The sequence below is a fragment of the Calypte anna genome, chromosome 3, assembly GCF_003957555.1.
Source record: "Calypte anna isolate BGI_N300 chromosome 3, bCalAnn1_v1.p, whole genome shotgun sequence".
Lineage (NCBI taxonomy): Eukaryota > Metazoa > Chordata > Aves > Apodiformes > Trochilidae > Calypte > Calypte anna.
This window is the reverse complement of record NC_044246.1, coordinates 114,128,728-114,141,886: the sequence shown is the minus strand read 5'-3', so window position 1 is coordinate 114,141,886 and position 13,159 is coordinate 114,128,728. Positions and strand designations below refer to the sequence as shown.

Sequence of the window (13,159 nt, the reverse complement as noted above, 5' to 3'; positions counted from 1 at the left end):
CAGGAGCCCCTCTGGCATCTCCAGGAAGGGGGTGGGTATGAAGGAAAACGGGAGAATCATCACCAGGATTGTCTTTCCTCTAGGAGAGGTTCTCCCCCTGAGGGATGTCAGCCTCCTGCTCCCTCTTTCCATGACTCTGCCCTCATGGAAAAGCAGCTCCTGATGTCCAGAGCAGCCCAGCCAGGAGCTTTTCTCTGGAAGGAAAGGGATTTTCCCTAGGTTTTCAATGCCCAGAGGAGCTCTGCAGTGTCTCTGGATTTAAGAAAGCCTTGGATACCTGATAATGAGAGGAGGGCTGAGGTTGACAGGCATGAGGAAGGGTCTGGCAGTGGTGCCAAGAGGGAAACAGAAGAAATGACAATTAAATTCCTTTGTAGGTGCTCACACTGTTTCTGCTGCTATCCTGGAGCAGCCCTAAGCTGTGGTGGTAAAAGGTTTTGGGTTTTTTTCCCTTATTGGCTGCAGCTGTGATGGAACTGGGTCTTTAATATTAAAAGATTCCCTTTGCTGATGGGATTCAGGGTTCTCCATCTGTGCCAAGAAAAGTAATAATATTTGAGAGCTGTTACTTTAGAGCTGAAACAGTGCTCCCCCTCTATTTTTAGGTGCACGTTGGGACTTCCACAACCTGGATTACTTGCAGAACAAAAATGAAAGTTGACATTAATGCTCAGAGAGAATTAATTTCAGGGGAAATGACTGTAATACATCATCTGCAGTTAACACTGAAGTCCTGAAACACTCAGCTGAGTTGAGCTGGATGGCTCTGCAGTTGCAGAGGGTATTTTGTGAGCAAGTACCTCTTCAGACCCCTGCTTGGAAAGCTGAAAATTGAATATTCCTTCAGTGTTGAAACCATTGTGGGGAGGGCCTGAGGGTGTCCCACATCTCTAGATGAAGCATTTTTGCTATATGAAAATTCTTTCAGTACATCAGCAATTGTTGCAGTCCCAAAAATGTGACTTAAAAAGCCTTCAGCACACCTGGCTGAAGTAATTGTACATCTTTGATTGCAGCTTCAGAAGCTCCTTGCATTGTAATTTTACAAAAGAAGAGGAAATTCTGCATAGTTCAGATCAGTAGTTTTTACTTCTTATTTACTACAGTATTTGTTCTGGGTAGTTACCTGGAGCTCAGCAGCTGTGAAGGGTTTTGTAGAAAAACAAGGTGTGAAAATCCATGTTAAATTCTTAGTAACTGCATTTTGGTTTCTTTTCTTCCTTTCAATGACATCAGCAGTTGAGCTTTCTGAAATAAGCTTTGGTATTTGTTGCCAACAGTACCAGTGGGGTAAGTTTACTCATTTTGTTGTTGTTCTCCCAAAAGAACTGCCACGTTTTCATTCCAAACCTTCTCCTGGAGAGGGATTTTCTCTGAAAAAAAAATACAGTTTTAAAAGAAAAACTTCCCTTTGTGTTCTTGCCATCTATCAGCTTCCAAACTGCATGTTCCACCAAGCTTCAATTTTAGTACTTTTAAACGTTTTTCACTCCAAGTGTAAATATTTCTATATTCTATTAGAATGAATAATAAATACATCTTGCTTTAGAATCATAGAATGGGTTGGGTTGGAAGGGACCTTTAAAGCTCATCCAGTCCAACCCCCTGCAGTGAGCAGAGACACTTTTAACTGGATCAGGTTGCTCAGATCCCCACCAAACCTGACCTTAATGTCTCCACCTCCTCTCTGGGCAACCTATTCCAGTGTTTCACCCTCCTCAGAGGAAAGAGCTTTTTTCCAGTGTCCTCACTTTTGAGGAGGGATGTAGACTCAGTGCTCAAAGGAGTTGTTTGGGGTTTTTTTGTATATCCTGATTTTTTTTAAACACAAATCAAGTGACCTTAAAACTTGGCATGGGCAGCACCTGGGACCCAAGTGTCCCATTTGTCAGTGAATCAGTCTGCACGTTTTTCTTCATTTCTGTGACACACCCAAAATCTTGGGGACTTCTCCCTTGCCTAAATTTGCAGAAGGCTTTCAGCAAAGAACCAAACACAGCTGAGCTAAGGGGCTGGAGAAGAGGAGGAAATTTCAATCTCTGCAGACCTGGGATCTTCTCCAGCATCCCAGACCCAGGGATGTGTTCCCTGCAGCATCTTCCCTCTCCAGAAAAGCAAACAAGGAGTGGGGATCTTGTCCAGTTTTCCCTGTCACTTTCCAAGCTGGTTGATCACAGATGTCACACAGTCTGGAATATAGCAAAGTGTTTTGTGTCCTCTTTTAGTCATTCAGCTGAGAGGAGGGGTAAAAAATTGAGGTGTTGGTTACTTTAGAAGGGCTGAGAGCATTGCAGCAGCAGCTCTGTGTCAGAAGTGCTGCCCCAGAAAATCACTAAGGTTTTAACTGTTGGAGTTGGATTCTTCTGGTGGAAGAGTTTGGGTCCTGCCCTATGAATCTGTTGTGAAAAAGAAAAGCAAGTGAGTTGGTAGTGCTGGGATTGCTGGTGGTGTTGCTGGGGTTGATCCACACTTCCCTTGGCATCCCCATTTACCTGGATTTGCTGAGCAGGAGGCAGAAATAGCAATAGAGAAGCTGAGCTTGGGCAGCTGAGGGTTTAAACCCATTAAAAAATGGGTTTAAAATGGCAGAAGTGTCACTGAAACAGTTCCAATGTTATGCTCACTGAGATTGGGGATTTACTGTGAATTTACCCTTGTCAGAGAATCATAGAACTGGCTGGGTTGGAAGGGACCTCAGAGATCATCAAGTCCAACCCTTGATCCACTCCCCCCGTGGTTCCCAGCCCATGGCACTCAGTGCCACATCCAGGCTCTTTGGAAAGATCTCCAGACACGGAGAATCCACTACTTCCCTGGACAGCCCATTCCAATGCCTGATCACCCTCTCCAGAAAGAAATTCTTTCTCATCTCCAACCTAAACCTCCCCTGGCACAACTTGAGACCCTGCCCTCTTGTCTTGCTGAGAGTTGCCTGGGAAAAGAGCCCAACCCCCCCCCTGGCTCCAACCTCCTTTCAGGGAGTTGGAGAGAGTGATGAGGTCTCCCCTGAGCCTCCTCTTCTCCAGCCTCAACACCCCCAGCTCCCTCAGCCCTTCCTCACAGCAATTCTGCTGGATCCCTTCACAGCCTCCTTGCTCTTCTCTGGACCTGCTCCAGCACCTCAATCTCCTTCCTGAACTTCCTGAGGAGCCCAGAACTGGACACAGGACTCAAGCTGTGGCCTCCCCAGGGCTGAGCACAGGGGCAGAATCCCTTCCCTGGACCTGCTGGCCACGCTGTTCCTGACACAGCCCAGGATGCCATTGGCCTTCTTGGCCACCTGGGCACACTGCTGGCTCCTCTTCAGCTTCCTGGCAATCCAGACTCCCAGGTCCCTTTCTGCCACTCTGTGCCCAGCCTGGAGCTCCCCATGGGGTTGTTGTGGCCAAAGTGCAGGACCCGGCACTTGGAATGTTGAACCTCATCCCCTTGGGATCAGCCCAACTCTCCAGTCTGTCCAGGTCCCTCTGCAGAGCCCTCCTGCCTTCCAGCTGATCCACACTCCCCCCAACTTAGTGTCATCTGCAAATTTGCTGATGATGGACTCAATCCCCTCATCTAAATCATCAATGAAGATATTGAACAGAACTGGGCCCAACACTGATCCCTGGGGGACACCACAGCCGCCATTTTGATGCAGCCCCGTTCAGCACCACTCTCTGGGCCTGGCCCTCCAGCCAGTTCCTAACCCAGCACAGGGTGCTCCTGTCCAAGCTGTGGGCTGACAGCTTTTTCAGGAGGATGCTGTGGGAGACGGTGTCAAAGGCCTTGCTGAAGTCCAGGTAGACACAAGACTCAAAATTAAATTCCCTTCAGGCCAGGAGTTGTGCCAGAGCAGAGCTGGCCCAGCAGACAAGCATTGGATGTAAATACAGGAATTTACCTGGCTGTAACCTTTGTTAAGAAACACTGAATTTCACCATTTATCCCACTTACTGCCACATTTGCACGAAGTAATAAGGTTAATTTTCAAGAGCTTAATTTTGTTGGATAATATTTTTATTGGGTAATTGTTAAGATAATTTTTTTTACTAGAATCTCACAGATTCTCTACAAAAGCACCCAAAAAGCACTCCTTTTGCATGGCTAAATGGATACAAGCCTAAGAAGGTCCATAGTATCATCAAAGATCTTCAACATCAGTGGTTTTCTTGGGGTAGAGAGTGATGGAAAGCTTGGTAAGGGAAGAACTGATGTTGGGAGAGTCTTGATCCCTCTTCATACACAGAAAACCACTGAAGAAATAGGATAATAATGTTTATTGTGTTTCTACATTAAATTGAAAGATGGGTGTGCAGTTATGGAACACCCACATAGAGGGTCCTGAGTTTGGGTCATGTTCTAGTCTGCCACGGTTTTGCTGGGTGGTTTTGGTCAAGACCCTTAAATTCTCCTCATTTTCCATCTACAACTGTAATAATTTATTTTTTTTAATATTAATAATTAAAACAATGACTGCTGTACTGTTCAGGTCCCTGCAGAAGCTGTGCTGCCCCTCAGCACTATGAGGCTGGAAGGCCATGAGGGGTGAGTCTGCTTCTGGCAAATCCCCTTGAGACAGTGACTACAATGAATTCAGGTTTTCAGTTTGGGGGTGGAAAAGTGGCTCCTGATGTTGGTTTAGAAGGTTGTGTTTCTACATTAACACAGGTTTGGAGGAGCAGAGGGAAGCTCTGACACCATCAACATCTCTTGCAAGCTGGTGACACTCAACCCTAAAAGATGCTCATCCCCACAGTTTTTGTTTGAAAGCAGAGTCTTGTTTCTCTAAGGACTTCATGGCTTATTTCTTTCCTATTGCTTAACTTAAATACTCACAGGGGTTTTTTTGCCCCCCTATTTCACTCTTTATGCTTTTCATATTATGTAGTAATTATTTTTTTTAACATTTCTGAGTCTTTATAGGCCTGACAAGCTTCAGGCTGTTCCCTTCCATGCTCACCCTGCTCTCTACTCCTCTGCTTCCCAGGAAGATGAATTCAAATGGAATTCTCAGAATCATACAAAGTATTTCAGTCTCACCCTTACCTTGCAGAGGGATGTTCCCCTGGCTTAGAACAGCTTCTTGGATATTTCCTCCTGCTCTGATCAGGCTGATGGTATCCAGGTCACTTTCTTAAGTAGAAGAGTTTTTATCAGCTGCATCAGCATCAGGCTCAAAGCTGTTGGTGCAGATAGAATCAGAGAGTCATAGAATCACAGAATAATTTGGGTTGGAAGGGAGCTCTAAAGCTCCCCCAGTCCAACCCCTGCAGTATCAGGGACACCCTCACCCAGATCAGGGTGCTCAGAGCCTCCTCAAGCCTCACCTTGAACATCTCCAGGGATGAGGCCTCAACCCCCTCCCTGGGCACCCTGTGCCATTGTTCCACTGCCCTCATGGGACACAACTTGTTCCTCACATCCAATCTAAAGCTGCTCTTCTCTAATTTAAACCCATTGCCCCTCATCCTATCACTCCAGGCCCTTGCACACAGTCCCTCTCCACCCTTCCTGTAGCCCCTTCAGATACTGGGAGGTCACTGTTAGGTCTCCCCAGAGCCTTCTCTTCTCCAGGCTGAACACCCCCAGCTCCCTCAGCCTGGCTTCCCAGCAGAGGTGTTCCAGCCCCCTGAGCATTTCCATGCCCCTCCTCTGGACCAAATCCATCAGCTCCATGTCCTTCCTGGGTTGAAGCTGGATGCAGAACTCCAGGTGAGGTCTCAGCAGAGCAGAGCAAATCCTCCTTGTTGGAAAGAGACCAAAATTCATGAGCATCTCCCCACAGTTAAACAGCCCCAAATCTTCCTGCCCTACTAATCCTTCAGGACCCTCTGTGATCCTGTTTTATTTCTGTAGGGATCAAGAGAATTTAACAGAAGATCAATCACATTTCCACTTGTTCAAACACCTTTCCCAGCCCTGGCATTACACATCCTGAAGTGGTGGCCCTGTGCTGTCCCTGTGTCATGACATGGGACTGTCACCAACAGCTTCCCCTTGCTTCTCAAGTTCCTTTTCTGCCTCAGGTCCCCTGCTTTTAGCCATTTTTCTCTCGGGCAGAAGACCCTTCTGCTCTGGATCCACTCTGGTTAAAGTCCTGTCAGTCCTTACCAAGGAGTCCCCCAGGATCTCCTGCCCTCCCATCTGCTCTGCCTTCTGCTCTTGCCCTCACACCTCCCATCCTTTCATCTCATCTGCTTATCATTCCTGTTCTCTTTTGGTCCCTTTCTGATTTCATTTTCTTCATTTTCTTCTTCCAGGACCCCCCACATCTCCTTTATCACACCACCTCTGTTCAGAGCCCTCATCCCATTTCAATAAACATTTTCAAGGGGTTTCCCAGACCCTTTTCTTCAGACTGGCCCTTTTTGTGGTCATTTCCTCTGGTTGCTGACTGTCACCCTCATTCTGCTTTCCTCACTAGCTGTCCCTCAGGGATGAAAAGTAGGGAATGTCTTCCTCCATCCCATGTCACTTAGTGGCCAGTGGACATCTGAGATCTGGAGCAGGGTCACAGTGTCACACAGATGCTCACAGATCACAATAAGTTAATTCCTCTCCACCTCCTGTAGCAGACCTGGTTATCTCTCAGGCTTGTGCATAAATTTCTTGTGTCCTTGAAGGTTTGAGCTGGGTTATCAGTTCAAGAGAGGGCTTGTTTGTTTCAGAACTGCCTTACAGACCTTCCTGGACATGGTATCTTTGTGTCTTCTCTGCAAACACAGCCAGCAGTGTGCCCAGGTGGCCAAGAAGGCCAATGGCATCCTGGCCTGTATCTGGAACAGTGTGGCCAGCAGGTCCAGGGAAGGGATTCTGCCCCTGTGCTCAGCCCTGGTGAGGCCACAGATTGAGTCCTGTGTCCAGTTCTGGGCCCCTCAGCTCAGGCAGGAGATTGAGGTGCTGGAGCAGGTCCAAAGGAGGCAACTGGGCTGAGGAAGGGACTTGAGCACAGACCCTATGAGGAGAGGCTGAGAGAGCTGGGGGTGTTGAGGCTGGAGAAGAGGAGGCTCAGGGGAGACCTCATCACTCTCTGCAACTCCCTGAAAGGAGGTTGGAGCCAGGGGGGGGTTGGGCTCTTTTCCCAGGCAACTCTCAGCAAGACAAGAGGGCAGGGTCTCAAGTTGTGCCAGGGGAGGTTTAGGTTGGAGATGAGAAAGAATTTCTTTCTGGAGAGGGTGATCAGGCATTGGAATGGGCTGCCCAGGGAAGTAGTGGATTCTCCGTGTCTGGAGATCTTTCCAAAGAGCCTGGATGTGGCACTGAGTGCCATGGGCTGGGAACCACGGGGGGAGTGGATCAAGGGTTGGACTTGATGAGCTCTGAGGTCCCTTCCAACCCAGCCAATTCTATGATTCTATGATCTTTTCCAAACGAATCCTCACAATGTTTGTTAAAACAGACACAGGGAGCCTTTCCCAATCTAACTGATCCCTTTGGATAGTGGGGGGGAGGTAGAGGTTTTGCCAAGTGGGTAAGAATCCAGCACTTGGACCTTCCCAATGAGTCCTTGAGGGAGGGAAACTGGGGGAACCACACTTCTCTGAATAAAGGATCATTGTTGCAGCATCCCCTGAGGAATTTCATTGGGATCTTTCCCAAGAGCAGCTATAGCACCTGTTTCTATATAGGTTAATGCCATCACTGGAGTGAGTCTTTATAATTTGTAGACTAGAAGCTGCTTCACAATTATTCAGAGCACAGACAAAAGACCAGAAATACAAATAAAGGCCAAGACCTCACAGCAGTTGAACCTTTTGTTTTGCCCAACAGTGAGCTCTCCAACACTTGGTCAGCTCTCAAGAGCCACCAGACAAAGGAACTTTGTTGGTGTTTACTTTGGCTGAAGGCAAAACCCGTTCATTTAAATGGAGTAGTGAATTATGCTGGTTTGTAGCATTTATTTTTCTTTTCTCTCTCTCTCTCTCTAGGTCACTCAGATGAGTCGTCCAGATCTGATTCTCTTTCTCATGAAATATCTCATGGCTCTGGTTGTTGGGATTCCCTCTGTCTTCTGGGTTGGAAGCAAAAAGACCTGTTTTGAGTGGGCCAGCTTCTTCCATGGGCGTAGGAAAAAAGAGTGAGTATTGATACCCCACAGCTCCAGTGCTTGAATTCCAGCAAATCCTCTCCCCTTTCCTTGCAGTCCTGGTAGAGTATTAATTAGTTTGTCCTGAAGGCAAAGCTGGGAACAGAGAGGAGCTGCTTGCTTAGAAATCTCTTGCTAATCAAAATGAAGCAAGAACAAGACTCAAAAAAACCCTGAAGAATTGACACTGCTTTTTTTATAATTATTCTTTGGTCCCAGGATCAAATTAATGTCACTCTGTCTGTTTCCAAGATATTTTTTAGCAGAAGTTAGGTTTCAACTGAATACTGCAACTTCTCTGCTGCTTACTGGCAGGTGGAACTTGAAGTTTTCATTTGTAAACCTGCTTATCAATCAACTTCAGAGGCTTACACTGAAATTAAACAGAAGTTCTTTTTCACCAGGGTTGCAATTAAAGCAATTGTCTCTGCTTTTAATTGCCCTTCCATTATTTAATTGCCCTCCACTTTTAATTGCATCAGTGCCAAAGCCCAGCCTGCTAAAATGACAATAAATATCTTACAGCTTCTGGAAGGTTGAAATTAATTTAGAGTCATAAAGAGGCATGGCATAAAATGAGATACAATCTATAAGGTTTTGTAATAGCTCTGAATAACTGTTTCCATAATTGGAAATATTGTCTTTGAAGTGGTTGTTTCAACATAGATCCACAAATACAGGATGGCCACTCCATCACTTTGACTTTTCCATCCTGAGCAGAGCTGGCTTTGGGCTGAGGTTAAAGTAAAATCAACTTTAGGAAAGTTGGAGTAATTTTTTTCTTTATTCAAAAAGGTAACATCCTAAGATAATGCTCAGGGCTAGCAACAACTGAACCTGGTTTTAGTACCTGTGCAAACATCTGGACAGGATTGACAGCGAGGTGGCACACACCAGTCTGGGGGGCAGAGGACAAGCACAGAGGGAGTGAGGGCAGAGGAAGCTGTGGCCTTATCTGGGAGCAGTTATCTCCAGGAGAGCTGGGTGGTTCCTCAGGAATCATCCATCCTCTCTCCTGGTGCTACCAGGCAGCTCAGCAGCTCCCACGCAGAGCAGGGTCTGGTTGGAGCCAGATCCCTTTGCTGGCCCCACACACACCCAGCAGAGCTGAGACAAAGCTCCCTCCTTAGGCAGCCTGTGAGCCTCTGAGAGGAGAAAAATGAAGAGGAGGAGCTCACCAGGCAGAGGAAACTGAACATGGAAGAATAATAGAGGGAATGGGAGGGGAGGAAAAGGCCTCCCCACCAAAAAAATAAAGAGAGAGAAAAAAGGAATGCTGAGGATGTGGTAGCACCTTCTTTCATCAGGCTGTGGTAGAGCAGCCAATGTGTGTCCCTCTGCCAGCCCTTCCCAGCAAGATCAATCACATTTCCACTGAAAGGAATTTCAGCAAATGGGGAAGCTGTGGGATTGTAACTGCTGATCCAAGGGCTGCAGACCAGTTGGTTCTGTACTGTAAAATACGTTGTATTTCGTCTGGTGTTCTGCTCCTTCCTGCTGCCAGTGTGAAGCCAGGCTTTAGATGTTCAAGTGAGTGAGGAAGCAGCTTCCCTGAGAGGCAGTTCCCTGGGGACCTGAGTCACAGCCCTGTCCCAAGGAATTTCTTGTGGCAATGTTCACAAACTGAGCCCATCAGCCAATACACTGCAATTATTCCACTTGTCTAGGCTGGAGCAGCAGATACTGAGAGGAGGCAGGGTGTGAACTTTCCAAAACTATCCAAATGTAGAAGTGCTTCAGAAATAGGCAGCTCAGGACATTATAATGTAAATAATAAGTGCCTGATGTGCCAGGCTGTGTTATTTGCATCTCCAGCAGCATCAATCAGCACGTTGAGGGAGGGGATTCTCCTCCTCTGTTCTGTTCTAGTAAGACCCCCCAAAACAGTGCTGTGCCCATCTCTGGGGTCCCCATCAGCAGAAGGACCCGGAGCTGTTGGAGCCAGTGCAGAGGAGGCCCTGGAGCTGCTGGGAGGGCTGGAGCAGCTCTGCTCTGGAGCCAGGCTGAGAGAGTTGGGGGTGTTGAGGCTGGAGAAGAGAAGGCTGCAATGGGGAGACCTTAGAGCACCTTCCAGTGCCTGAAGGGGCTCCAGGAAAGCTGGGGAGGGACTTGGGACAAGGGCCTGGAGGGATGGGAGCCTGCGAGGGGGAAGGGTTTGCAGCTGGGAGAGGGGAGATGGAGAGGAGATCTTGGGCAGGGAGGGAGGGAGGGAGAAATTGTTTGGTTGGACTTGGTGATCTCCAAGGTCCTTTCCAGCCATGAGCATTCTGTGATTCTCAGGTGTGGGACATGGGTTAGTGGTGGCCTGGAATAAGGTGATGTCCTGGCTGGGCTGGAGTGGGATAGGAGAAGGGGGAAGGGTTTGCAGCTGGGAGAGGGGAGATGGGGATGAGATGTGAGGGAGGAATGTTTGGGGTGAGGGTGCTGAGCCCCTGGTTGCCCAGGTTGCCCAAGGAAGCTGTGGCTGCCCCATCCCTGGCAGTGTCTCAGCCCAGGTTGGATGGGGCTTGGAGCACCCTGGGCTGGGGGAGGGGTCCCTGGCCATGCAGGGGGTTGGAACTGGATGAGCTTTAAGGTCTCTTCCAACCCTGAAAATTCTATGATTTTGTGGATGATTTTAAGGTCCTTGCCAACAGAGATAAGGCCTATGAGGAGAGGCTGAGAGAACTGATTTTGTTTCATTTGGAGAAGAGGAGGCTGAGAGCTGCTTGCCCTGTGCAGCTCCCTGCAAGGAGGTTGTAGGGAGGTGGGTGCTAGGCTGGGGGAGGTGTCCCTGACCATGGCAGGGGGTTGGAACTGGATGATCTTCCAGGTCCCTTCCAATCCAAACCAGTCTGGGATTCCAGGATTTGTCTGTTCTGTTTGTACAAGAGCTGCAGTGCTGTCACTTTGATCCCTTGTGCTGTCACTGCTCACCACCCAACTCTTTCTCACCCAGAGTCGTAAACGAGAGTCGCCAAGTGCTGCAGGAGCCAGACTTTGCTCAGTCCCTGCTGAGAGATCCCAACACCCCCATCATCCGCAAGTCCAGAGGCACTTCCACCCAGGGCACCTCCACTCATGCCTCCTCCACCCAGCTGGCCATGCTGGATGACCAGAGGAGCAAGGCTGGCAGTGTCCACAGCAAAGTCAGCAGCTACCACGGCAGCCTCCACCGGTCACGGGACGGGAGGTAGGTTTGGGGTTTTTTTTCCTCTTGAAAACCTTGTAGAGAATTGGACAAAACCTCTGTTTTGCCATCATCTTGCTAAAACTGAAAGTTCTGCTGACATTCACTTCCTCTGCTTGCATCTCCCTGTCAGTGAATTGGGAAGGGAAGAAGATTCCATGGTGTTTTTCAGAACCTGTGCTGGTCTTTAGGAATTCCACGGCATGAAGGCGCTGGGTGTTGCTTCTCCTGCAGGGCCAGTGAGCTCTGCTGCATCCTCTAAATGCATGGGATAACAGATTTGTCCCCAAATCACCTTTGTATTTTTGTGGCTGCTTTTGTCTGAGTGTCAATTGGCTGTTCTGCAAATAGTCTTAGCCCTGTTGAAGTCACCTCTAAGAAAAATTACCCACTCTAACTTGAGGGGTAGCTAAGGTCTAGAACGTAATTAATCATCAAGTATTTTACTCACCTAATTACCAATACTCCACGTAGCCCTGTAGTAAGAACTGAGCTGCATCAGAAGTGAAAAACTGGAGAAGAAAAGGCTCTGGGGAGACCTTAGAGCACCTTCCAGTACATGAAGGGGCTGCAGGAAAGCTGGGGAGGGGCTTTTCATCAGAGAGGGCAGTGACAGGACAGGGGGTAATGGTTTTAAACTGAAAGAAGGGAAATTTAGATTATATATCAGGAAAAAAATTATTCACCATGAGGGTGGTGTGACAATGGAATAGGTTTTCTAGAGAGGCTGTGGCTGCCCCATCCCTGGCAGTGTCTCAGCCCAGGTTGGATGGGGCTTGGAGCACCCTGGGCTGGGGGAGGGGTCCCTGACCATGGCAGGGGGTTGGAACTGGATGAGCTTTTAAGGTCCCTTCCCACCCAAACCAGTCTGGGATTCTGTAAGGGGTTGAAACAATTTGCCTGGGGCTGCATAACTTAATGAGGGAGCCAAACAGAGAAAGACTTTTTCCACAAAAGCAGAGGTTTTGCATGTGTGTGCACATCCACCCCAGGTCTGTTTACATCCTCCTCATTCCCATCCATGTGCCAGACACTGGAAATGTCTGCTCAGGACAGTGGTGGAGTCCCCATCCCTGGAGGCATTTAAAAGGCATTTGGAGCTGGTCCTTAAGGATATGATTTAGCAGTTGGATTATGGAGTTGGTCAAAGGTTGAAGCGACGATCTCAGAGGTCTCTTCCAGCCTCCAACATTCTGTGACTTAGCAGTCAGAACTGTCCCCTTTATTTCTCTAAATCCAGGTACACTCCCTGCAGCTACAGAGGGGTGGAGGACAGACTACCTCACGGCAGCATGTCACGACTCACTGACCACTCCAGGCACAGCAGCTCCCACCGCCTCAACGAGCAGTCACGTCACAGCAGCGTCAGGGACCTCAGCAGCAACCCCCTGACACACATCACACACGGGACCAGCATGAACCGCGTCATCGAGGAGGATGGCACCAGTGCTTGAGACACCCAGGAGGAGGAGGAGGAGGAAGAGGAGGTCGGGCAGCCTCAGTGCTGGGATGGTGCTCAGTGTCCTCACGCCTCTGGTCAGGTGCTGATTTTTTCAGGAAGCTGAAAATGGGCTTCTCGGGGTGCTGAGGACGGTGTTCTTCTACCCACATCAGTGCTGGGGTGCTCAGAGATCTTGAGTAGAAAAGCCCGAGGGAAACCTGGCTGTAGGGAATTATTTATTGGATGACTGTAACCCTTCAGACACCATTACTGAATTTCTTATTCTTTATTGGGGAAAAAAAAAGATGCCCACCCTTCCCCTCTCTGCCTGTCAGGAGGGGTTGCCCTCCAAAAACTTTACAGTGGGGTCACGCCGAGATGGTTTTTATTCTTGCAGGCATAAGGGAACTCCTGAATGTTGAAGGAATTTCTCTGCACACCTTTCTGGTTAGATCACAAATGGGTCCTTGTTTTCCTCAAG

General features: G+C 48.3%; 1 protein-coding gene across 1 annotated transcript in view; it reads left to right on the top strand.

Moving 5' to 3' along the window:
- FZD3 (frizzled class receptor 3) overlaps positions 1–12,691 on the top strand; it is a 75,931-nt gene extending 63,240 nt beyond the window's left edge. The window contains exons 5-7 of the mRNA XM_030447603.1: positions 7,911–8,059; positions 11,007–11,240; positions 12,478–12,691. Of these exons, the coding sequence (XP_030303463.1) occupies positions 7,911–8,059; positions 11,007–11,240; positions 12,478–12,691 (597 nt within the window). The remainder of the gene's footprint in view (positions 1–7,910; positions 8,060–11,006; positions 11,241–12,477) is intronic.
- Positions 12,692–13,159: the final 468 nt, after the last annotated feature.